At 47.7% G+C, this 23774-nt stretch overlaps 1 protein-coding gene across 1 annotated transcript; it reads left to right on the forward strand.

Moving 5' to 3' along the window:
- Positions 1 to 927: 927 nt before the first annotated feature.
- On the forward strand, positions 928 to 17545 carry LOC113007873 (interferon alpha/beta receptor 1b-like). Its single transcript, XM_026144887.2, has 8 exons — positions 928 to 1290; positions 11130 to 11268; positions 11795 to 11985; positions 12966 to 13126; positions 13978 to 14122; positions 15984 to 16141; positions 16296 to 16468; positions 16551 to 17545. Exons 1-8 carry the CDS (start codon positions 1224 to 1226, stop codon positions 16792 to 16794), a joined length of 1278 nt encoding a protein of 425 aa, XP_026000672.2. The 5' UTR covers positions 928 to 1223; the 3' UTR covers positions 16795 to 17545.
- Positions 17546 to 23774: the final 6229 nt, after the last annotated feature.

Genomic DNA, 23774 nt, shown 5'->3' on the forward strand with positions numbered 1-23774 from the left:
ACAGACAAACAGAATCCCACAGCTGTTTATGTTTTTGAACACATTTTGCACAGAGAGGCATTTTTAAAAAAATGTATTGATAGCAATGTTGAATATTATTACACAGGAAAAAAAACAACTACAGTAAAATAATCACAGCGTGATGCCTCTGCCTTTGTAAATGGAGGGACAGTAACTGCGTGTAAAACCTGCAGACAGTCAGATTAACAGTATTTCGTCTCTATCTGCCATTCTGCAATTCATCTCATGTAAACAATAACGTGGCGCACAGCGTGACGTGAAAAAGGCACATACCTTTGATGTTGCAATGAACCACACCTAAACGCATAAAAGGAGTTTAAAAAATCTCAGTTTTCGGTGATTCGAAACGCCGTCTACGTGGACGAAACAGCTGCGTGTTCAAAAATACCCGTGTAGGTGCGGACGCAGCGTAAACGAGTTAGTAGTTTATTTTATTACTACCTGTAATTTATTGCAGATTACTTGTATTTGCTTAATTGTTTACTAAAGGTTTGAAGTGTGAAATAAACTGCAATGGAGCAAAATATGTGTGTGTGGTTGGAGGATGTGTTAGTGCATGTGCACGCGCGGGGGTGAGGGGCGCGAACATTTTTCTTGTAAAACAAAGGGGGGTTGGAGAGGGGGGTGGCTAGCAAAAAAGTTTGGGAACCACTGACGTAGCACATCATTATATAGCAGCTAGCCCAACTTCAGTAACCCTACAAACGTCACTGCTGTTTAGTTTCTGTCTTCATTTATGTTGGAAGTGATAACAGAGCTGTACGTTTGAATTTTTCAGAAATCTCTCAGTCAGAACATGCTATATCATGTTTAGGTGGAAACTAGCGAGCTAACTTCCTGCTAGCTTCATGTTATGTAATAAATCCTGTTTTCATGGATGCCTGGATGTTAAACTTAATTTTTACACCTGGTAAAGCAGCAACACTGATCATTTTATTAAAGATTAAAGAATTTAGACAGTTTTTAACTCTCAGTGATGCCACAGTGACACCGTCCCAGACCTAGACAACAACAACGGCGCAGACGCGTCTCAGACCGGACGTTGATTGAGGCCCCGCCCATTCTTTTATTTCGAAAACCACGCCGGAACAGAACTCTGTGAATTACAGAGAGAGAGATACGTGCCGAGTCAGTCCGATCCGTGAGTCGGTGAGTCTGTCAGTGTGGAAGTTTCTCGGTCCGTGGGTCCTGTCAGCGGCGCGATGTCCGCCGCCCCCCGCCACGGCCTCGCTCTTCTTCACGGCCTCCTCCTCCTCTTCTTCTTCTGTGGTAAGTCCCACAACTGGCTGCGTTAGCATAGCATGCTAGCCTCGGTCCGTGCTGCTTATTTACTTAATTTTCTCCGAAACTACAGAGCGAGGCTCACCTGTGTGCCGCGCGGGTCTCTCACCTGCCCGCGGTGGGGTTTATATTTGAGATTAAATGATCGTTTTAGTCCGCAGCTGTTTGTGTGTGTGCGTGTGCGTGCGCACAAACGGGAAGCAAACGGGAAGTAAACGGGTTAAACTGGCACGGACTGGCTCGGTGTCACAGTCAGGAATGCCAGGTTGGTGGGGCTGAAGGCTCTACGAAGCAGACAGTGTGTTAAAGTGGATAAAATGAGAGTGTGTGTGTGTGTGTGTGTGTGTGTCATAAATCAGCGGTGGCTGTTATTGGAGTGAAAGCTGTAATTATAATATTTCTGTGCGGTGACACATGATCAGAGAAGCCTGGGTGTTCGGGACATGAAGTCGATCATGTTTCACAGTGGGGGGGATTCCCTCTGTACAGGCGTCCCACGGGGGGTTTTTACAGTGTATTTACCGGACGAAATGTATGATAATATTTCCCAGAGCAGGTTTGGGATGTGCGCTTCGTCTCATGTTATGATTGTGCACAGAGACACGAAGATGCGCCTCGGGCTGCTGGACTGACTCACCTTTCACTTTGTCTTTCAGGATTCTTTAAACGGGAGATAACGGAGATAAAATAAGAGTTTTTATTCAGAGTTGTGCTCCTAAATACAGTATTACAGTAAATATACTCCAAGTATTGCATTAAAGTTGTACTTTGTGTGCGCGGTGTTTTCAGTTTGTTGCCCGCGGCCGTGTCCGTGAGCTTTGATGGCGTCTGTGTTTTCGGGAAACTGATCTGAGCTCACTGCAGTTCCTGATTGTCTGTTCCTCATAGCTGCTGGATGATGTAAATAGCTGACAGGAGAATGAACTCGTGGTGTTAAAGTTTCTGCAGAAATCATCTGTTCCTGGTAAACATAAATGGGAAGAGGTCAGAGATTTACTCAGGGACAAAACGATTTGACAAACAGCATAAAAACGTCTTGTTCCACTTCCTCTCTCGCCGCTCTCTTCTGCTTTTCTGTGAAAGACTGAGGCTGTGTTCACACTCAGGATAAAGATTGTCGAACAGCACCCACAGAATGAAAATAAACCTGCATGACTGTGAAACCAAACATGGAGGAAAAAGCTCTGTGTTTGCAAAAACCGAAGGCTGTTCCTGTTCCTACGTTTGAAGCATCAGAGCGGCTCTGAAACAGGCAGCGGGGTCAGCGTGCTCTGGTGTAAACGGTGACGGTCAGGAGGGCTGCCGCTCCTCTGCGTTATTGCGCTCACCTTTCGCAGGTGTGTCGATGGTGGACAAACCCCATGATCTGCTGGACGCCCACCATCATGCCACAAACAGGAACTTCAGATGAAGCAGTTGTTCCACACCGCTCACACCTCTGGAGCTGGAACCCTGTGGATCGTCAGCTCACACTGAATCCATTTTAATCAGAGTTCAGCAGGTCCTCGTTCAGCTGCCAGGCGTCTGAGCTTGTTTGACCTGAAGCTGTCAGAAAGGAGGGAAATGATCGAGTGGAAAGTCCTCTTCACAGCAGTTATTCTTCCTTCACCCTTTATGTGACAGAAACTAGAACCACAGGAGTCCGATGTGTGTCCACTCTGAGAAATCAGGCGATAAAGAAGGAAAAAACTTTATTAACCGCCCTGATCTCGCTGTGAGCGCAGAGCACACAGACGCTGTGAGAGCACGCCACTCTGACAGAGCTTCTTCTGTCTTGTCTGTTTTCTGTTTGTTGTCATGTATCTGTTGTGTGACTGCTGTGTGCGAGCGACACACACCTTTTATTGGGGTCAATAAATTGACCTGAATCAGTAAAATGGATCCGAGCTTCAAACAATTCTGTTTTTATGCCGGCGTCATCCAGCCCCACAGGTTCTCCCACTCTCAGTGTGAGGCATAGTTTAGTGTGCACACCTCAGCCTTTGTCCTGTGTGTGTGTGTGTGTGTGTGTGTGTGTGTGTGTGTGTGTGTGTGTGTGTGTGTGTGTGTGTGTGTCGTATCAAAATGTGTGAGTACATCATGTCAACAAAGTCTTCATTTGGTGTGTTTCCCTTTAGTGATCACAGCTTCTACTGGTGTGTGAGGGTCGGCTCGTGCAGTGTAGGGTGACTGGTCGATAACTGGTCGATAACTGGTCGATAACTGGTCGATAACTGGTCGATAACTGGTCGATAACTGGTCGATAACTGGTTAACAGTCGGCCAGTGTGAGGCTTGGTGGTGCTTTATGGTTTAACGGTGGCCATAATAGTTTTACAGGGAGTCATTTAGAGTCGGTCAGCCTGGATGAACCTGCAGGACTCATGACTGTCATGACAGGTTCCCAGTGGTCACATGGGTTTAGTACTGATCTGTTTCAGGTGGCTGCTGCTGTAACGCACAGCTCTCCCCGTCAGTGTGTCTCTAGTATTTGTGTGCAGACTCTGGTGCTGTGTGAGCTGCTGATTGTTGTGTGGATTCACTTTCATTTCACTTTGCCTCAGTGTGTTTCTCTCTGATTCATGACTTGAGTTTCACTGTGAGTCTGAGGCCACGCCTGTGTCAGTGGCGTGTCTCTGCAGGCTGAAGGACACTTCCCCTCCCCTCCTCAGGTACAGATCGCACAGACACCGTTCCTGTAGTTGTGTGCTTGCGGTGGTGAAGGCTGGCACGTCGTTACTCAGGGCGGTGAGCCGACACCCTTTGTTGAGCAACAGTTTCACCTTGAAGTTGTTCTGCTTTGGATTCGCATCAGTAACACGTTTGGCACACAGACCCCCCCACTCAGCTCGCTGTCACTGCACTGCATTTAACTCATATACACCATCAACATGTCCACGCTACACTCGCTTCGAGTACGTTTGATGCTTGCAATGAATTTTCCCGTGTTTCTGGTCCTTCAAAAGTTCAGCAGATCTCCACCTGCAGGGCTGAAAAACGTCAGCTCTGAGGAAACATCGAGTCAGCTTTAAAGCCACTGCAGGAGTCCCGGTCTGAAGACTCGGCCTGTGTTTGTTAAAGCAGCTGTGAGCAGCTGTGTGATGCTTCCTTTAGATTCCTTCTGCTGCGTACAAATAGCTCTGCTGTGTATAAAAGAGTAAAAGTGGTGAGAAAATCAAATCAGTCAGTTCTGTCCCACACAGTCAGTGATTTCACAGCGGCAGCGCGTTGAAACATGAAATAAATGCCGTTCCTGAATGTTGGTGACTTCCCAGTAGAGCTGGGCGATAGAACGATAACGATATGTATCGCGATATAACTTTTACTCGATAGAGAAATTAAGCTATCGCGATAGACCTCGCCGCTCTTGTCCTCTTAAAAAAATAAAAATTAAAAAATTAAAAAAAAGGTCAGCCAATCCAAATTAAGTAGCGCAGAGCCGAACCAATCACAGCCGCAGCGTCACGTCGCGTGACTTGTTACGTACAGCACAAGTGCCAAGCCGCACGTGTGTTTGTTTGGGAAGCAGCCAGCGGGTAATGGAGGAAATGAGTGTGCCGACTAGAAAAATCAACCGAGCGTGACCGAAGAGAAAACAGATGATGGTTCCAACGCCGGAGAGATTGTCGAACGGAAGAGCCATAGAAGCTCCGTAGTGTGAAGGTATTTCGGCTATTTCAAGTCTGACAAAAACAGAGTAGCGTGCACTGTAAATTGTGCCGAAAGCAAGTCTGGAAATACAATAAACTGGTGCATGCGTCACACTGTGCGCCACGTTATTGTTTCGGTGAAATGAATTTCTACAATACTGTTACTGTTAATTCTACTCTCTGCAGTGTTTAAATGCTTACATATACACACAGTTACTGTCCCTCCACACATACGACTCGGTTCTGCTTCTATGCCCCAGCTTTGTTTACTTTTTCCCACCGAGGCTTCTAGACTTCTGATTGGCCAACATTTCTGCACGGTTAGGAATCTAGCGCCACCTGCTGCTTTGGCATGTTCATAGCAGCGTTTTCCTTCATTTCTGCCTTTATGTGTGGACGGGATTATTTTTTTAAACGGAAACGGAAAATCTCCGTTTTCAAAAATACCCGTGTACGTGTGGACGTAGCCTCAGTCTCTGACTGGAAGCGCTAATTCGTCATTCGGCTTTTGTCAGACTAAAGTAACTGTTAAAACTGTTTGAAAAGCTCAGCTATACAACAAGGAGAGATTGAGAATTTCCTTTTAGTTCTCAGTTTATTTGATATTGACAAAAGTTAGTCAGTTTTGTCTGTTCTTCTGTAAAACAAACTAAGATTTATTTTTAGAATTAATATTTTGTTTCTAAGTGGAATTGACAGTTTAGTCTGTTTCGTTTGTTCTATTTTGAAACTTAAACGCTTTAGCGGCTGCCTTTTGTGTAGTTTGCAATATTTGCCTTTATTTATCTGAAAAAGTCTCGTGTTCCTTAAGTACATCTACCCTGTTGAACTTATTATGGGAAATAAATATTTAAATAAAAACAAGCTGCTGATTATTTCACATTTTACTTGTGAGCAACGGCACATTTAAATCTTACAAATATAGTTATTTGGCTGATATCGTGATAGATATCGTTATCGCCTGAAATGAAAAAAACATATCGTGATATGAAAAAATCTCATATCGCCCAGCTCTACTTCCCAGGAGCGCTCAGGCTGGGCCGCTGTGTTCAGAGAGGCGCACAACCCAGCGCTGGTACCTTCTCAAAGTGCATTGTGGGTAAACTTTGAGGCTCTTTGTCTGCTCGGAGCGTCGTCAGGCAGATACTCCTCACCGCTGAATAATCTCAGAGTGGCTGTGATTCTGGGGGATTATTGTTTTGTTGCTGTGGCCAGCACATCTGGATCCAGGTGTGGGGGAAGCTCGGTCTTTATCCACAGTTCCTCCTTCACTCTCACAAATGCTTTCTCGCTCATATTTTTATTCTGCTCGGAAACACCTGTGCTTTATTTTTGTCCCTGGGGCTGCTGGGTAAATAATCACTCTCACTCCCAGTGCGGTCAGGTTAGTCGCAGCACTTCCTGTTCCTCGGCAGACGCTGTGCTGGTGTTTTTACTCGATGTGCAGACGCTCGTTTTCGTGGCTGATACGATTATTGTTATTCTGATCTAGGGCTGTTTGATATAACCATATATATTGGTTGCTGGAGTACTTTTCTATGCTGTGGTGTGCTGGGGGAGCAGCGCAGCAAAGAAGGACTCATCCAGGCTGGAGAAACTGATCAGGAAGGCTAGCTCTGTGGTCGGCATGAAGCTGAACACTCTGGTGACAGTGGCAGAGAAAAGGACACTAAAGAAGCTGCTGGACATTATGAACAATGCTGGGCATCCTCTGCACACGGCCATTAACAACCAGAAGAGTCTGTTCAGTGACAGGTTGCTTCTCCCAAAGACAAGAACTAACAGACTTAAAAACTCCTTTGTCCCACACGCCATCAGACTGTTTAACTCCTCTCTGGAGGGGAGAGGGAGGGGGGACAACTAAGCTGGAGTGCCTCTTCACCTCACTGTGCAATACTTTTGTAAATAGTCAACAGTGCAATAGACCTCAATACTTGAAATGTGCAATTTCACTTGTATTTTTATTTTTATTCCTATTTATTCTATTTATCCCCTTCGTATATTTTATTTATGTGTGTGTGTGTGTGTGTGTGTATATAATATTCTGTAACTGTAACTTCTGTCGGTGCTGTGCTTTTGGAAACCGAATTTCCCAGAGCAACCCACCCGAGGGATTAATAAAGTTTTATCTTATCTTATATGGATGACGATATAAAAACGTCGTTTCATTTCACGCTATCGTTTGTTTCGTGGTGTCGGAAATAAACTGTTTACAGCAATATGTGTTCATGGTTCTGATGTCACTGTAGTGGCTGTATTCATTTATTAAAGTTCTCTTTCTCTTATATTTAATATCACCACACTACGGACGGACAAGCGCCTGTTTTTATGCGTTCTCGTTAGCAACAACGACGGTAACAGCATCGCGTGTCCGCTTGTTTATGTTCCACATAAACCTTTCACAATAAAGCTCAAGATCCTGTTGAGACTTTTCAAAATAAACTGAATCACGTGAAAGAGCAGATTATTTACGATGAGAAGTAAAAAAGAGCCGCCAATAACGATAGAGGAGATTCAGAAAGCGATTGGAAAATTACGTAGAAACAAGGCACCAGGCAGTGATGGGTTTCCTGCCGAATGGTACAAGAAATGTGGAAAAGAATTGATACCCTTACTCCACCAGACTCTTAATTGGACTCACACTAAACATGTGATTCCCCCCTCTTGGAGGGAGGCAATTATCACGGTGCTGCCAAAACCACAAAAACAAAGAGAATACTGCCAAAATTACAGGCCTATATCGGTGTTGAATGTTGATTATAAAATCTATACTACAATCCTATCAAATAGGCTCCAGTCGTTTATACCAGACCTGATAGATGAGGACCAAGCAGGTTTTGTCAAAAATAGACAGGCACAAGACAATATTAGAAGGACCCTACACATCATACACCAAATACATAAAGACAAGATACCGGGTGCGTTGATAAGTTTAGACGCAGAAAAAGCCTTTGATCGAGTCAGCTGGGACTTCCTGTACCTAACCATGGCAAAGTTCGGGTTCACTACGAAATCAATCCAATGTATTAAATCTCTCTATGACAAACCGACTGCAAGACTAAAAGTTAACGGCTCATTGACAAAGACATTCCAAGTAGAGAGAGGAACTAGACAGGGTTGCTGTTTAAGTCCAACCTTATTTGCCTTGTATATTGAGCCATTGGCACAAATGATTAGACAAGACGCCCTAATAACAGGAATAGAAATCAATAGACAAGAGCATGTAATTAGTCTGTTTGCTGATGACGTGTTGATAGCCCTCAAAAACCCCACAAACTCTTTTATGCAGCTCACAGAAATGTTAGGAAAATTTGGTACGCTTTCTGGCTACAAAGTAAATATACTTAAAACTCAAGTTCTGTTTAATTGTACACCAACTCAAAATCTTAAGGAATGGGAAATAAAGTGGGAGGCAAAAACCCTTAAATATTTAGGTATAAATATAACCAAAAACTATGCCAAACTATATCAAAGTAACTATGGACATATAAATAACAGGATAAGGCAGGATATGGAAAGATGGAATACATATCCGTTAGGATTTAGTGACAGGATAAATGTGATAAAGATGAATATCTTACCACGATTGCTATATTTATTCCTCTCTCTTCCGATAAGCATACCTCAAACCCAATTCTCAGAATGGGATAAGTATATATCTAGATTTGTCTGGGAAGGCAAGCGGCCAAGGGTACGATACACTACTTTACAGCTTACTAAGGAGAAAGGAGGAATGTCGCTTCCTAATTTAAAAGAATATTTTCGTGCTGCACAGATACGCCAGATAACATATTGGTGTAGTGATGATGACGGGGCTCGCTGGAAGGATGTGGAGCTCTCCACACTCAATGTCCCAATCCAAACAAACATGGGTATGAAGAAGACCCCTGAATACGTAACTAAAGACCAAGATAGGAACCCGATAATATCCTTTACATTAAATGTATGGTATGACACAGTAAAGGAGTTCAGGATTGGCAAAGAGCTTGGTTTGCTAAAATGGATAGCCTTCGATGAAGAATTTAGACCAGGAAAATTGGATCTTGGTTTTAAAAATTGGAATGAAAAGGGAATCACAGCATTTTGTTTATTAATCAAAAAAGGAGAAATTAAAAGTTTTGAAGAATTAAAACGGGAATACAACTTAAAAAACAAGGATTTTTTCAGATACTTACAGGTGAGAGATTACCTTAATAAAAACATAAAAATAGAGGAAGACAAAATCCATCCTATTATAAAAATAATTATGCTAGCATATAAAAGTGTTATTCCAAAAACAGTGTCTACAAATGTTTGATGGAATCAAGACAGGAATCAACTGTATATGTTAAAGTAAAATGGCAAAGAGAGCTGAGTGAAGAAATCACTGAGGGGGTGTGGTATGAAACATGGAAAGAACATAAGAATACAACTCACTCATTGAGGTGGAGAGAATTCATCTGGAAAAATCAAATTCGCTATTTTATTACACCTAAGATTAAAAATAAACAAACCAATACACAACAACAATGTTGGAGGCTGTGTGGATGGGATGAACCAGACCATACACACATTTTCTGGAAATGCAGAAAAATTCACACTTTCTGGGTTAAAATTCGCTCAGCTCTCTGTGATATATTAGGTTATATTATTCCCAGAACCTGCCTTGTTTTGTATCTAGGATACTTGGAAGGTACTGTAGATGTAAAGGATCGTTACCTGGCTAAGATTCTCCTTTTGGCAGCAAAGAAGGCCATCACCAAAAACTGGCTTAAGACAGAAACACCAGGAAAGCAGCAGTGGGTAGCAATTGTGGAGGACATTATGGAGATGGAGAACCTTACATATAAACTGAAAGTAAAGGAAGAACGCTTTTTGAAGGACTGGGGAAAATGGTTGACGTACAACGGAAGGGGAAAAAAGACTGAACTGAATGAAGATGAGCATACAAGAAGAAGAAAAAAGTGAAATGAACGATGGAAATGTTTGACACCACAGGCATGTTTCCTTTTTTTTCTTTTGTTTTACTTTATCTTATTTTTCTAATTATTATTCTATATGTATCTATATTTTTATACATATATATTTGTTTGTTTCTTTTTCTTTCTAATTTCACTGTCTTGAGTTTGTGACTCTCTTTGTATTCTGTTATTCTGAAGAAACTGTATGCGTAATGGACAGGTGAGTTCTTCAAATAAATAAAATAAAAAGTTATAAAAATAAAAAATAAAAAAAAGAGCCGCCAGGTGCTAAAAAATCAACCTTAGACTCAAACATCAGAACAGGCTTTTCCCCGCAGCACGCCGTGTAATAAACACTCACAAAGAAAAAAATGTATCGTTTCATGCATCGTTAAAACACTCGACTCCGGGTAAAGGACGCGCAGCTGGAAACACTTCACGCAAGTCGAGCTGCCCGAGATTCACAGAATTTACAGAAATTGTTACATTTTTGTGATTTATATCGTTGTCAGGACGATAGAATTCTGATATCGGGATGTGAGATTTTGGTCATATCGCACAGCTCTATTCTGATCACAGCCACGTGGACCTGATTTACAGCAGCTGAGGACGAAGGAACAACATAAGGGTCATGTGACAAGTTGATGGCTATTTTTCAAAATAAAAGCCTCAGTTAGTTATAGGACCTAGGGATGGATAATTGGGGAGGGAATCAAACACGGGGTTCATGTCCCAGACTGAGGTCACAATGACCACCTGTGGACACCTGAAGACCGAGGCAAGATGGCGGCAGCTGATCTGCTGCGTGTGCACGTGTTACAAACCCTCAGACAGACACACACACACACACACACACACAGCAGGGCTATAGACTAACGTTTACTTCTGTAACTTGTCCTTTTCCCCATGTGTCTGCGATGACACCTGTAACCTGGGTGCACGTGACATCATTACTGGAGGTGGGGTTTATTTTCAAGCCATTTGAACTTTGAATGGAACATCTTCTTTGGGAATATCGTAGGCAATGTTAAACCTCATGTCGGCGTCCTCTGACGACCTGTTTGCTGCTGCCTGAAAGGCCGATGTCTCGGGACTACTTCCTGTGAGGTCGTGCTGACGACACTGAGCTGGAAAGATTTCTGTTTTTCTCTTCGCACACACATGTTGACTTTCTCAGAGTGCGAGAGAGAGCGATATAGAACGCATAGTATGCAAACTGTTAACCCCACTCCAGCCAATCCTCTGTTTCTGTCCTGCAGGTGGAGCCGATGGATCCGAGGTGCCGCCTCCTCAGAACGTCATCACGAAGACCTTGAACACCAACTACACGCTGAGCTGGGACTGGCCGCCGGGCGCTGCAGGGACCCACGCCGTCACCTTCACCACGCAATATGTGCCGTAAGTCTGAGAATCACGAGGGCGGGGCTTATTTACCTGTCAGACGGTGGACACAGGGGGCGTGGTCCACCTCACCAAACCAGCGACAGGAAGCTGTCAGAGAGGCTTACTGGAAACGGGCTCAGGCTCAGCCATCTCTTCCTCATACTTGAAGCAGAGCCTGAGCCCGGCTCGTGTTTCTCCTCTCTGGTTTCACTGGAATTCATTTGAGACGTTTATTAACCACCTGGCCTGCCATCATGTGATCACATAAAGACCTTTTAACTCCTCGCTGATATTTTAATACGAGTTTAAGTGTAAGTCAGAGTGTGCTCCATGCCTCAGAGAGCCGTGGAGCAGCCTTCCTCTTCGCAGTTTTCCTCCCTCGTCCCCATCATCCTGCTTCCACAGGCGTTAACCTCCCAGCCCCGACCTATGAAACAGACACGTTTACTGAAACACGGCTGGTGTGTTGCTGTTGTAATTAGATTTGATTCAATGAAAGCTCTCCCTCCACTAATGTGTTTTCATGTTCTCGTATCCTCAGGAGGTACCAGCTGAAGTTTAAGAAGAAGAAGACAAACTGGATCACGGCGTGCAACCAGACGTCACACCGGTCATGTGACCTCACACGGTTCAACCTGCACTACCTGGGCATCTTCGTGCTCCAGGTGCGAGCCACCGTGGACGGGCAGCACTCGGAGTGGGCGCAGACGGAGTTCTGCCCCGATAAGGAGGGTAAGACGAGTGCTCGGCTTTCCAGGAACTGCGATGTGCACATGCTGCAGCAGCGTTTGAGCTCACGTGTGAGCTCACCACAAACCATGAAAAACAAGGTGTTATGACTCAGAGGTGAACAGCCTTCGCACAGTATCGGTGCAACAGCCGAGAGCTGCGCTCAGCAGAGATAAAGATCTCCAGCTTCAAATATGTGACTGTGAATCGTGCGTCCATGTGTGAGGCTCTCATCGCTGCAGTAAATGAACCAGAGTCAGCCAAGCAGTCACAGAAAGTCTGTGCAGGTGTTCACTACACATCCTGGGACCTGAGCTCACCTGTTGTCTGAACCATTAGTGTAGATGCCCTCAAGCCCACAGTTCTGACCCAACTTTTATTCAACCAGCGAGTTTTTTTATTTTGTTTTGTTTTTACCCTAAGTGACGCGGGAGTCTCTCTAAGTCGATGTCCAAGAGGTTTCTCAGCTTTTATTTACATTTCAGCAAAAAGTGTCACATCCAAAATGATTCATAGTCTTCTTAGAAAAGCCTTTATTGGCAACCTCGGATCAGTGTTTCGCACTGATCTGCTCCTCCGTCTTTAGCAGTGAGCTCAGGTTGGAGGGTCTCCTCGCCCTGGTCTTTAGCTCATCCACAGAGTCTCAGTTGGGTTGGAGTCAGGACTCTGGCCGGGCCGCTGCACAGTGTTAATGGTTTTGTCTGCTAACTGTTGGTTTTGCTGTGAAATGTCCACTGGTGCCTGAGGCCAAGTCTCTCTGCAGACTGCCTGATGTTGTTGTTGAGAATCTTCGTTCATGGGGGCGTTCATGTTCGACAGTGGGGATGCAGAGGTTTCAGGCCCTGTGCAGTGAGACAGCAGTCTGCCTGGGCTCCTTCAGTAGACGGTCACATGGTGTTTAAGGACCGCCTCACAGGTGTCAGAGCAGGTGAAACACCTGCTCATCAGGTGAATAAATGTGATCTCCTCTCTGTCCCGTCTAGCGGCTCTGGGGCCTCCCAGCAACGTGACCCTCGCTCCTGCTGGAAGCGACCTGGACGTGGTCGTCACCGACCCGCTGACCAGCAACAACACCTCCATGAGGGAGCACGTCCCCAACCTGTACTACCACGTCCAGTACTGGGAGCGCCAGGCTGATGGGCAGGTAGGAAGCCCCTCCCACTTCAGTATTACCTTTTCTCCTCGTGTGTGTGTGTGTGTGTGTGTGTGTGTGTGTGTGTGTGTGTGTGTGTTTGTTCTCGCCTCCCCAAGACGTTTCGGTGGAGAACAGATGTATTTCCTGTGTGAATCTCGCCGTACTTCCTGCCGTACTTCCTGCCAGCTGGCTGCAGTTGAGCAGCGAGCTGAAAACTGGTTTGATGAGGAAGAAACAGGTCACTGCAGCACGTCCCAAAATAAGCCGAGCGCGTGACGAGCGAGTCGATGATGAGGGTTAACGCCACACAAACACGACATGCACGGAGGAATCGGACAGCTCAGAGCCTCACACAGAAACACGGGAACCTATCAGAGCCCACCACATCTGCAGAAGGACCCGCCCCCTCGGGTCAGCTGACTGACTCAGACTGTACAAAGGTGGTCGAGTGAGTAGACGGGACACGTGAGCGTCTCAGGCCTGTGTGTGTGATAAAGGTGATGATGAAGACGTGGTCCAGCTGCAGAGGTGCAGCCTCAGTGATCATGTCGGTGACGGTGGGAGCACAAACGTGTTCAGCACCAAACCCCCAAACGCACAGGAAACCACACAGACGTCACGTTTACACTCGTGGTGGAGTTTAAGTTAGGATGAGACACACAATCACACACAGACACACAATCACACACAGACACGCACACAGTCCTGTTTGCAGTCTGTCCTGATTGGCTGCAGTCAGGCTGACTATTACAGGACTGATGATGATGATGTCTGACTGCATGTTGATGCTGGTGCGTGGCGGTCCGCTCAGAGTGATGCTCTCTGCCGTTACCCCTCTGACCTTTGCCCCTCCCCCTCAGGCAAAGTGGCTGAGGATCAACACCACCATGGTGACGCTGCCGGGCTTGAAGGCGTGGACCTGGTACTGTGTGAGGGTGCAGTCTCGCGACGACTTCTACTCGAAGACCAGCGACTTCACGGTGCCGCACTGCATGCAGACCGAAGGTAACGCCGTCACTCTCACTAAGCTTGGCGCTCTGCTTCCTGCAGCTGTGACAGCACAGCCTCTCTCTCTCTCGCCCCCTCTCTCTCTCTCGCCCCCTCTCTCTCTCTCGCCCGCCCTCTCTCGCCCCCTCTCTCGCCCTCTCTCTCTCCCGCTCTCTCTCTCTCTCGCCCCCTCTCTCTCGCCCCCTCTCTCTCGCCCCCTCTCTCTCTCGCCCCCCCTCTCTCGCCCCCCCTCTCTCGCCCCCCCTCTCGCCCGCTCTCTCTCTCTCGCCCTCCCTCCCTCGCCCTCCCTCCCTCGCCCTCTCTCTCTCTCGCCCCACTCTCTCTCTCGCCCCCCGCTCCCTCGCCCTCTCTCTCTCGCCCCCGCTCTCGCCCTCCCTCTCTCTCTCGCCCTCCCTCTCTCTCTCGCCCTCCCTCTCTCTCTCGCCCTCTCTCTCTCTCTCGCCCTCTCTCTCTCTCTCGCCCGCCCCCCCTCTCTCGCCCGCCCCCCCTCTCTCGCCCGCCCCCCCTCTCTCGCCCGCCCCCCCTCTCTCGCCCGCCCCCCCTCTCTCGCCCGCCCCCCCTCTCTCGCCCGCCCCCCCTCTCTCTCTCTCTCTCTCGCCCTCTCTCTCTCTCTCTCTCTCTCTCTCGCCCTCTCTCTCTCTCTCGCCCTCTCTCTCTCTCTCGCCCTCTCTCTCTCTCTCGCCCTCTCTCTCTCTCTCGCCCTCTCTCTCTCTCGCTCTCTCTCTCTCGCCCGCCCTCTCTCTCGCCCCCCCTCTCTCTCTCCCTCTCTCGCCCTCTCTCTCTCGGCCCCCCTCTCTCTCTCTCGCCCTCTCTCTCTCGCCCGCCCTCTCTCTCGCCCGCCCTCTCTCTCTCTCTCGCCCCCCCTCTCTCTCTCTCGCCCTCTCTCTCTCTCTCTCTCTCGCCCTCTCTCTCTCTCTCGCCCTCTCTCTCTCTCTCGCCCTCTCTCTCTCTCTCGCCCTCTCTCTCTCTCTCGCCCTCTCTCTCTCTCTCTCGCCCTCTCTCTCTCTCTCGCCCTCTCTCTCTCTCGCCTGCCCTCTCTCTCTCTCTCGCCCTCTCTCTCTCTCTCTCGCCCTCTCTCTCTCTCTCTCGCCCTCTCTCTCTCTCGCCTGCCCTCTCTCTCTCTCTCGCCCTCTCTCTCTCTCTCTCGCCCTCTCTCTCTCTCGCCTGCCCTCTCTCTCTCTCTCTCGCCCTCTCTCTCTCTCTCTCGCCTGCCCTCTCTCTCTCTCTCTCGCCCTCTCTCTCTCTCTCTCGCCCTCTCTCTCTCGCCCTCTCTCTCTCTCTCGCCCTCTCTCTCTCGCCCTCTCTCTCTCTCTCGCCTGCCCTCTCTCTCTCTCTCTCGCCTGCCCTCTCTCTCTCTCTCGCCCTCTCTCTCTCTCTCTCGCCCTCTCTCTCTCTCTCGCCCTCTCTCTCTCTCTCGCCCTCTCTCTCTCTCTCGCCTGCCCTCTCTCTCGCCCGCCCTCTCTCTCTCTCTCGCCCTCTCTCTCGCCCTCTCTCGCCCGCCCTCTCTCTCTCTCTCGCCCTCTCTCTCTCTCTCTCGCCCTCTCTCTCTCTCGCCCTCTCTCTCTCTCTCGCCCGCCCTCTCTCTCTCAGAGACCAGCTTCTTTCTGAGTCAAAATTGAATCGAATTGATTGTAGAAATTAAAACCGATACCAGCACAGCCTCCACGCAGGGACACATCAGAGGAGAACCAATCAGGTGTCAGAATGTAAACTCGTCCAATCATAGCCTGCAGAGGAGATAAGTGAAGTTCTCTGAGGGTCTGAGAGGGTGGTCACATGGTCTGCCACCATCTTCATGGTGACAGCTGTGACTCTGAAGGCGGAGCGCCTCCATCTAACGGCGTCGGTTTGTTTCCAGGTTCGATCCCCTGGTGGAACATCTTCCTGTACTTCCTGGGCTCGCTGCTGTTCTTCTTCCTGATCGTGCTGGGAACCATTTACGGTTTATTCAGGTGCTGCAAGACCATGAAGGATGTTCTGAACCCGTCCGACCAGATGCCCTCCCACCTGAAGAAGGTAGCTTGCAGTTGATGAGCGGGTGGTGTTCACCTGATTGATCTGTTTTATTTAAACCATGAACTGGAACACTTATGATGAGGTGTGATCGGGGCGTTTCTCTGTGATGTGCGCATCATCAGCAGCTCTTCTTCTCTCCTCTGTCCTCCTGCAGTACCTCTGCAGCTCTCCGGGCTGCGACATCCCTCGCCTCCTCACCCCGGACTCTGAGTCTGAGCTGCTGTGTGAAGGTGTGACCATCTGTCCACCGCCCACCGTCCTGGAAATCCACATCCCTCCTGCCGAGGAGCTGGCAGCACCCCCCTCGGGCCTGGAGCCGAACAGCAGGTCAGTGTTGGCGTGTTTATTAGAGAGCGTTCATGATGGCAGATCCGGCAACGCCAGCTAAACCGTGTCTCTGTGTTTGCAGTGTCAGGCACAGCCGGCAGGACAGCAGCAGCAGCGGCGACTCCGGCGTCTACTCCTCTGGCGGCGGCTCCTCAAGCAGCTCTGCCCTGAAGCATCTCAGCGCCGTTCGCCACAACCACATGGGGAGCGATGACATCTTTAAGGGTTTGTTGGACCCTGAGCGGGTGAACCTGCGGGAGATGACGGCCCACCTCAAGAGCCAGCCCGAGGTCGCAGACGAGGGCGTCGTGGACGTGTGCGTCTGAGCGAAGAGGAGACGGGTCCGTGGGAAATGTGTGGCATGCCTTTTTTCCGCCAGTCACTGTGAAACGAGCGTCTCTTTTTAAACACAAACACTGAAAAAGACTGAACTGCTGAGCCACGCCCCTCACGCAGAAGGAATGAGTCGTGCTGGAGCGTCGCCGTTTGCAGCTGCTGATCCTGGTTCAGGCAGACAGGAAGTCCTGCTGGTGCTGACAGAAACATTCCTCCTTCAGCCGCTACTGTCGTCTTAACCCTCGCCACACAGCTCGACTCTGCGCGCCATCATGCATCACTTTAACTTTCACAGGTAGCTTGCAGGTGCTAGCATTAATCAAAGAGGAAGCAGTTCATTACGTGAGCGCACCTGGCTACAAGCATGACATCTCTGCGGGCGGCGGCCTCTGTGTCGCTTTCATTTAATCTCCGTTTTACCGTAACAGCACGTTTTATTCTTCCATTTATGGTTCTTATAGAATCTCTGTTCTGGTAACTCTTGCTTTCTTTATGGGTCTGTCTCACCTCCATCTGCAGCTTATGCTCCGCCCACATGGTGATGTAGAAACCGAATCTTTGGCATGTATCAGCAGGACAAATCAAACAGTAATTGTAATCAAAGAAGCATCAGTCGTGTGGTTTGACTTCCTGCTCTGAATCGCCCCGCCCATCTGCTGACCTCTGTTAACCTTTGTATATAAGCTTGTTGTGCAGCTGTGTTTACAATCAGAAACTAAATAAACTCCTGAAAAAACCAAACTCGCTTCATGTTACTGTGCGCAACATCTTCTCGTTCCAAACCCTCGTTTCACATGTTTGATGACGCAGATCCTGTGACGTCCAGCAGAGGCAGCAGTGAGTCAGTCCCCATAAACTCCCATGTTTACAGCAGCAAAGAGCCTCTGTGCGGACTCAAACTCACGCCCCTGCGTTTCTATGGTACACTGTTGCCCAACAGTGCAAAAACATGAAACGAGTGATTTTTCACGTGACAGGCGTTTGCTCTGCTGCAGAGCTTTTCTTTGGTTTTTTCCACGTCATGAAGAAAAGCTTGAGTGTCGCTGATAAACTGCAGCCGGTTCTGTTCCCGTGGCAGAAATGTTGGAAAGGTACTTGAAAGCTCGACCAAAGCTGCACTTTCCTCGGGTGAAATGACCTGAGAACAGGAAACATGATTCATGTAAAGTTCAGCTACTAAATCCCTCCAAGATGAACCACTTCTAATTCTGTGTTTATTTGCTCACACTGTCACATGGAAAAAGGATGGTTGATCTTGTAGCTTTCCCAACAATGACCTTGGGGAGTTCAATTAGTTTTATACAGCGCCAAATTGCAACAACAGTCGTCTCAAGGTGCTTTATATCATACAGTAGATCGTACAATAATACATACAGACAAAAACCCAACAATCATATGACCCCCTATGAGCACTTTGGCGACAGTGGGAAAGAAAAACTCCCTTTTAACAGGAAGAAACCTCCAGCAGGACCAGGCAGGGGCGGGGCCATCTGCTGTGATTGTTTGAGAGAAGGAAGACAGGCTAAAGACATGCTGTGGAAGAGAGACAGAGGTTAATAACAGATATGATTCAATGCAGAGAGGTCTACATCTGCAGAAATGGTGGCGTGCTCTACAGATTTAACGGCTGAAAGTTGACTGTGATGATTTCAGACAGCAGACATATCTGGGAATAATCTGGGCTAATTTTCTCTCAGTTACTGACAAATGCTGCTGTGCGCCTGAGTTTCCTATTCTCCCTGAGTCAGTGCCAAAGGTTGCCTGAAGGAGACTGGACGACACTTTCGGCGAACATGGAGCTGCAACCTGCAGTTCCTCTGACGTCCAGCAGAGGCTCCAGCAGTGTGTCAGTCCCCACAGACTCTACGTTTGGTTAACAGACCGTCCAACAAGTCTGAGCTGAGTCTTTCTCTGTGTTTGATGTGATATGTGTTTGAACTGCTCTTGTTCTGTCAGGAATGTATGGAGTACATGGGACAGACCTGAAAAAGTAGTCCGTGCAGCCTGAGGTGAATTGAACCAGAATTATGCCAGAAGCCTGCTGACGACGCTGAGGCGTGCCTTTCTGAGGAACGTTTACCAAATATTAGAGGCGTGCCCGTGACCAGCACTAGCATTGGCTGATGCCTCCTCAGCTCTGAGCTTTCATCCAAATAAAACAAGCTAATGGGAGATGAGACGGGAGCGAGGGCCATCTTTTATGTACTTGTGATGGTGGTGGAGAGAGACTGAGGTTTCAATAATCTGTCGTACTTACATATAAGCTGAGAGATGTTCTGTGATGTTGCCGTGCACAGACAGGTGAGACAGTCACTGTGCTGTGAGTGCGCTCCGTGGCGCCCAGCGGAGAGCGGCGGTCGAGCCTCGTGATTCACAGCTGCTCCCTCTCCCTGCTCTCAGCTGGTATTCCCCGTCACTTCCCCGAGTCAGACAGAAAATGAAATCGCTCCGAGCACAACCAACAAAGGGTCGCAGCGGGGCCAAGAACCAAAACAGTTCCAAACATGTGGTGGGAGTCTGATCAGCTGATAAACAGCTGATATTTGACTTCTGTTTATTCTCTTAATCAGTCCTCTGTTCTCCCGCCTGAAGCTTTCTTCTCCCTGTTTCTCATTTCCAAATATTCCAGATATCTTTTTGACCTGGGGTCCTGTTACTCCTCATACAGGAAGTGATTGGGTTGAAAACCTGCTGATTTTAGAATAGAATAGAATAGAATTCAACTTTATTGTCATTGCACATGCACAGGTACAGGGCAACGAAATGCAGTTTGCATCCATCCAGAAGTGCTTTAGTGATATAGATATATTACAATATATATTAGCAATAATATAGATATGTGAGTATATTGCAGAAATGGGTCTATTATGTTATAATGTACACGGTATGAAGTATGTTGTGAATATTCTATAACTATAAGTATGTACAGGCTGTAGTGAGTACAAGCTATGTACAGGCTATGAACAGGATATAAATATGAAAAACTATACAGAATATGAAATAAATAACTTTACAGAATCTGAGATATACAGTTATACAGAAATGGGAACTATGCAAGTTGTAAACAGTTGTAGGATTAAAGATTATCGAATGTACAGAATGATTGTTTACACAGAGCTATACAGTAGTGCAGTTAAGATAAGTGAGGGTGTAGATAGTTTCTACAGAGGCTATATAAAGTGCTAGTGGTTGTGAGTGGTGGTTCACTCCATGTTATTATTGTGTGTTTGAGGGTACAGTTGTCCATTGTGGGTGTGTGTATGTTCAGTCCATGAGTTTAACGTGGGTCAGATGTCAGGAGGCAGAGTTCAGGAGTCTGACAGCTGTGGGGAAGAAGCTGTTCCGGTACCTGGTGGTCTTAGTCCGGAGGCTCCTGTAGCGCCTCCCAGAGGGCAGGAGGGTGAAGAGTCCATGTGATGGGTGACTGGGGTCTTTGATGATTTTCCCAGCCCTTTTCAGACACCGCTTCCTGTAGATGTCTTTTATGGCAGGAAGTGGTGCTCCGGCGATGCGCTGGGCAGTTTTCACGACCCTCTGCAACGCCTTCCGGTCCGAGGCAGAGCAGTTCCCGTACCAGACTGTTATACAGTTGGTCAGGATGCTCTCGATGGTGCAGCGATAGAAGTTCACCAGGATGTCTGAGGACAGGTGGTTCTTCCTCAGAGTCCTCAAGAAGAAGAGGCGCTGGTGAGCCTTCTTGACCAGCTTGGAGCAGTTGGTCGTCCAGGTGAGATCCTCGGAGATGTGGACTCCCAGGAACTTGAAGCTGCTCACACGCTCCACAGCCGTCCCCTTAATGTGGATGGGTGGATGTGGGTCAGCATTCCTCCTGTAGTCCACGATGAGCTCCTTGGTCTTCTCGGTGTTAAGCAGCAGGTTGTTTCTGTCGCACCACTCAGCCAGACGATCCACCTCCTCCCTGTAGGCGGCCTCATCGTTGTCACTGATGAGGCCAATCACCGTGGTGTCATCTGCAAACTTAATGATGGTGTTGGAACCATCAGCAGGTCTGCAGTCGTGGGTGAAGAGGGAGTAGAGGAAAGGGCTCATCACACAGCCTTGTGGTACACCGGTGTTCATTGTGATTGTAGATGAGCAGCGGTTATCCAGCCGGACATGTTGGGGGCGGTTGGTCAGGAAGTCCAGTAACCATTTGCAGATGAGGGAACTGATGCCCAGGTCTGTCAGTTTCCTGATGAGCTGTGAGGGGTGGATTGTGTTGAATGCTGAACTGAAGTCTATAAACAGCATTCTGGCGTAGGTGTTGTTGTTGTCCAGGTGTGAGAGGACAGAGTGCAGTGCGATGGAGACTGCATCCTCTGTGCTCCTGTTCTGGCGGTATGCGAATTGGTGGGGGTCCAGGGTGGGGGGGAGACAGGATTTGAAGTGTGCTAGGACCAGTCGCTCTAAGCACTTAGTGATGATGGGGGTGAGTGCTACTGGGCGGTAGTCATTGAAAGAACCAGATTTAAATGTGGTTCAGGTTTTAATTGTCTTTGATGTTTTTGACTTTTTGTCAGATTTTTGTAGTTTTATCCTGTTTTTCTTCATTTTCTGGTTTTCCTGTGTGCCTTGCTGTCACCTCCAGTCTTTCTGATTATGAACCTGTGCCTGTAGTTCTCCGGTCATTCTTTGAAGTATGGATTTAGCTCCTTTGTTTGCGTGCTTATGGTCTCAGGCTTTGATGCTTTTGGTGTTTGTTTAGGGCTTCTGGGCTTGAGTCAGTCAACGCCTCTGTTTGTTTTGCCGTCCTCTCCTGCTTAGCAACGTTACCTGATATCACTAGTTTAGCTTCTGTGCTTTTGTTCAGTATATTGACAAAAGGATTGGCTCAGCTGGCTTCACACGGATATCAGCTTGAGTGGCATTCCCATTCTTAATCCATCCATAGGTTTAATATGATGTCAGCCCCCCTCTTGCAGCGATAACAGCTGCAAATCTTCTAGGAAGTCTTTCCACAGGTACAGGATTGGTCACCCTGATGTTGGACGAGAAGACCTGGCTAATTCATTCCAAAGGTCCATCCATCAACCTAGGCATCCATCCATCCATTCATCATCCCATATACCCATCATCCATCCATCCGTTCTGTCAGGACTCTGTGCTGGTGTGCAGTCATGTTGGAACAGGAAGAGGACATCCCCAAACTGTTCCCACAAATTTGGGAGCATGAAATTGTCCATAAAGTCTTCTTATGCTGAAGCATTGAGAGTTCCTTTCACTGGATCTGAGAGGCTGAGCCCAGCTACTGCAAAACACCCCCACACCATGGCACAGTGCGGTCAGACAAGTACTGTTGACTATTGAACCCAGACTTCTCCATCAGACTGAGTTTGCTTCTTAAATACCAGGTACATAATTGGCAGGAACCCTAAACCTGACCTCCAACAAGAAAACTCTGTCCTGCTCAGGGAGGGGTAGCCATCTATGTGTCATGTGATTTCACACATAACTGTAATTGAGTATCCTCTGCGTAGCAATCAGTATCAGGTTTTCTAGTAATAGTACCAAAGGGAAGCATCTACATTGTGGATTATACTTTCTGCACAGGCTGGCACGGTTTTAGAACATAGAAGTAAAAACTCAGATATGACTGAAGGAGGGATTTTTGAATCTCCTCTCCATGTGTTTAAGCCACCTGAATGTGTGACTGTACGATCACATCACAATGCCCAGTTATTGTGGAAAACTGTTATTCATGGACAGGTTGGGAGGACAGTGGTAAGGACTCTGCTTGCCTGTCTGGCTTCAGAGCTGAAAGGAAACCTGGGTTTGTTCCTGTTTTCCTCAGAGGACAGTAAGTTGTCCTAACTTTGCTTCTTTTTTGGAAAGTCTTAGACCTTAGAATACCATTTTGTTTCTAGCGTATGACTCATGTGGTTTAAGGGATGTGACTGTGAATTATTACAGGGATTCATGCATCTCTTTGTTGGGTCTTGTTGAGGTAGCTTCTCTCTCAGCCTTGAGTTTGTGAAGCAGAACGTCTAAGCTTCCTCTGGTCTTTCAGAGTGAGCAGCTCAGAGGTTCACACAGGTCGTTGGTCATGTTGGACATCTCGTTTTGGCTCTCAGCAAAGGCGGTCGCACTTTTTCTCCTCTCCTCCTCACCCTTATCTTCCCTGCTTAGCCTCTTGTGTCCTTGTCTTGTCTTGTGTGTGTTACTTTCCCTCGAACAGTCTCTCACTGTCGTTCTCTAAAACCTAAAAGAGAATTATGGATTTGATCAACTGGTCTCTGAATGTTATTGACACCCTTTTCTCAATGAGAAGTCTGGGCTTGGGAGAGCCTGAGTGCCCTGGAGGGACTTTCCCTGCCAGATACACGATGGACGGGTGGCAGGAATGGAGGGTTGTGTGCCTGGCGGGACTGTCGATCGAGGACGCTGAAGATATCTACCTATTTGGAACCATGATAACAGGGTTCTTGCTGATTGGAGCTGGCTTGGCCCTGGCTCTCACAACGAACGCAGCATGGGTAACACCTTGGAGATGCTTACAGCTGCCGTGAAGACTCAAAACAACAACATTGAGCGTATGGGGGGATACATCAGAGAGAGGCCTGCTCAGAATGAGACCCTTGAGCGACAGTTGGAAAACATCACGGAACGGATCACTGCAGTTGTGAGGTCTCAGAATCAAAAGAATGACAACACCATGGAACAGAAGTTTGATACCATCATGGGGAGGCTCGCGGCTCTCCGACGGGAGATTGAGAGGCCAGCATCAGAGTGTTAAAGAGCAGCTTGACGTTCTCCTGGGCTGCTCGCATGAAAAATCAACAAAATCAACATCGTAATGCAGACACCACCACGGCGCCAGCCGAACAATCACTCGCTGATAACGACTGTGTGATGGCTATTCTTCCCATCCCATGCAAGGCCACCTGGGTTGGCTGGAGGACTGTTTACTTAGCCTGATAGGCCGAAGGACACTGTCTCAGCTGAACTATGGACACGCACACACACACACTTA

This window comes from Astatotilapia calliptera, chromosome 16 (assembly GCF_964374335.1).
Source record: "Astatotilapia calliptera chromosome 16, fAstCal68.1, whole genome shotgun sequence".
NCBI classification, from domain to species: Eukaryota; Metazoa; Chordata; class Actinopteri; order Cichliformes; family Cichlidae; genus Astatotilapia; species Astatotilapia calliptera.

Excerpts from the sequence above, each read along its gene's own strand:
- LOC113007873 (XM_026144887.2), top strand. The coding sequence starts at position 1,224 with ATGTCCGCCGCCCCCCGCCACGGCCTCGCTCTTCTTCACGGCCTCCTC. Across the intron at positions 13,127-13,977 it reads AGCGCCAGGCTGATGGGCAG|GCAAAGTGGCTGAGGATCAA; the intron begins GTAGGAAGCCCC and ends CCTCCCCCTCAG. Across the intron at positions 16,469-16,550 it reads GGCCTGGAGCCGAACAGCAG|TGTCAGGCACAGCCGGCAGG; the intron begins GTCAGTGTTGGC and ends CTGTGTTTGCAG.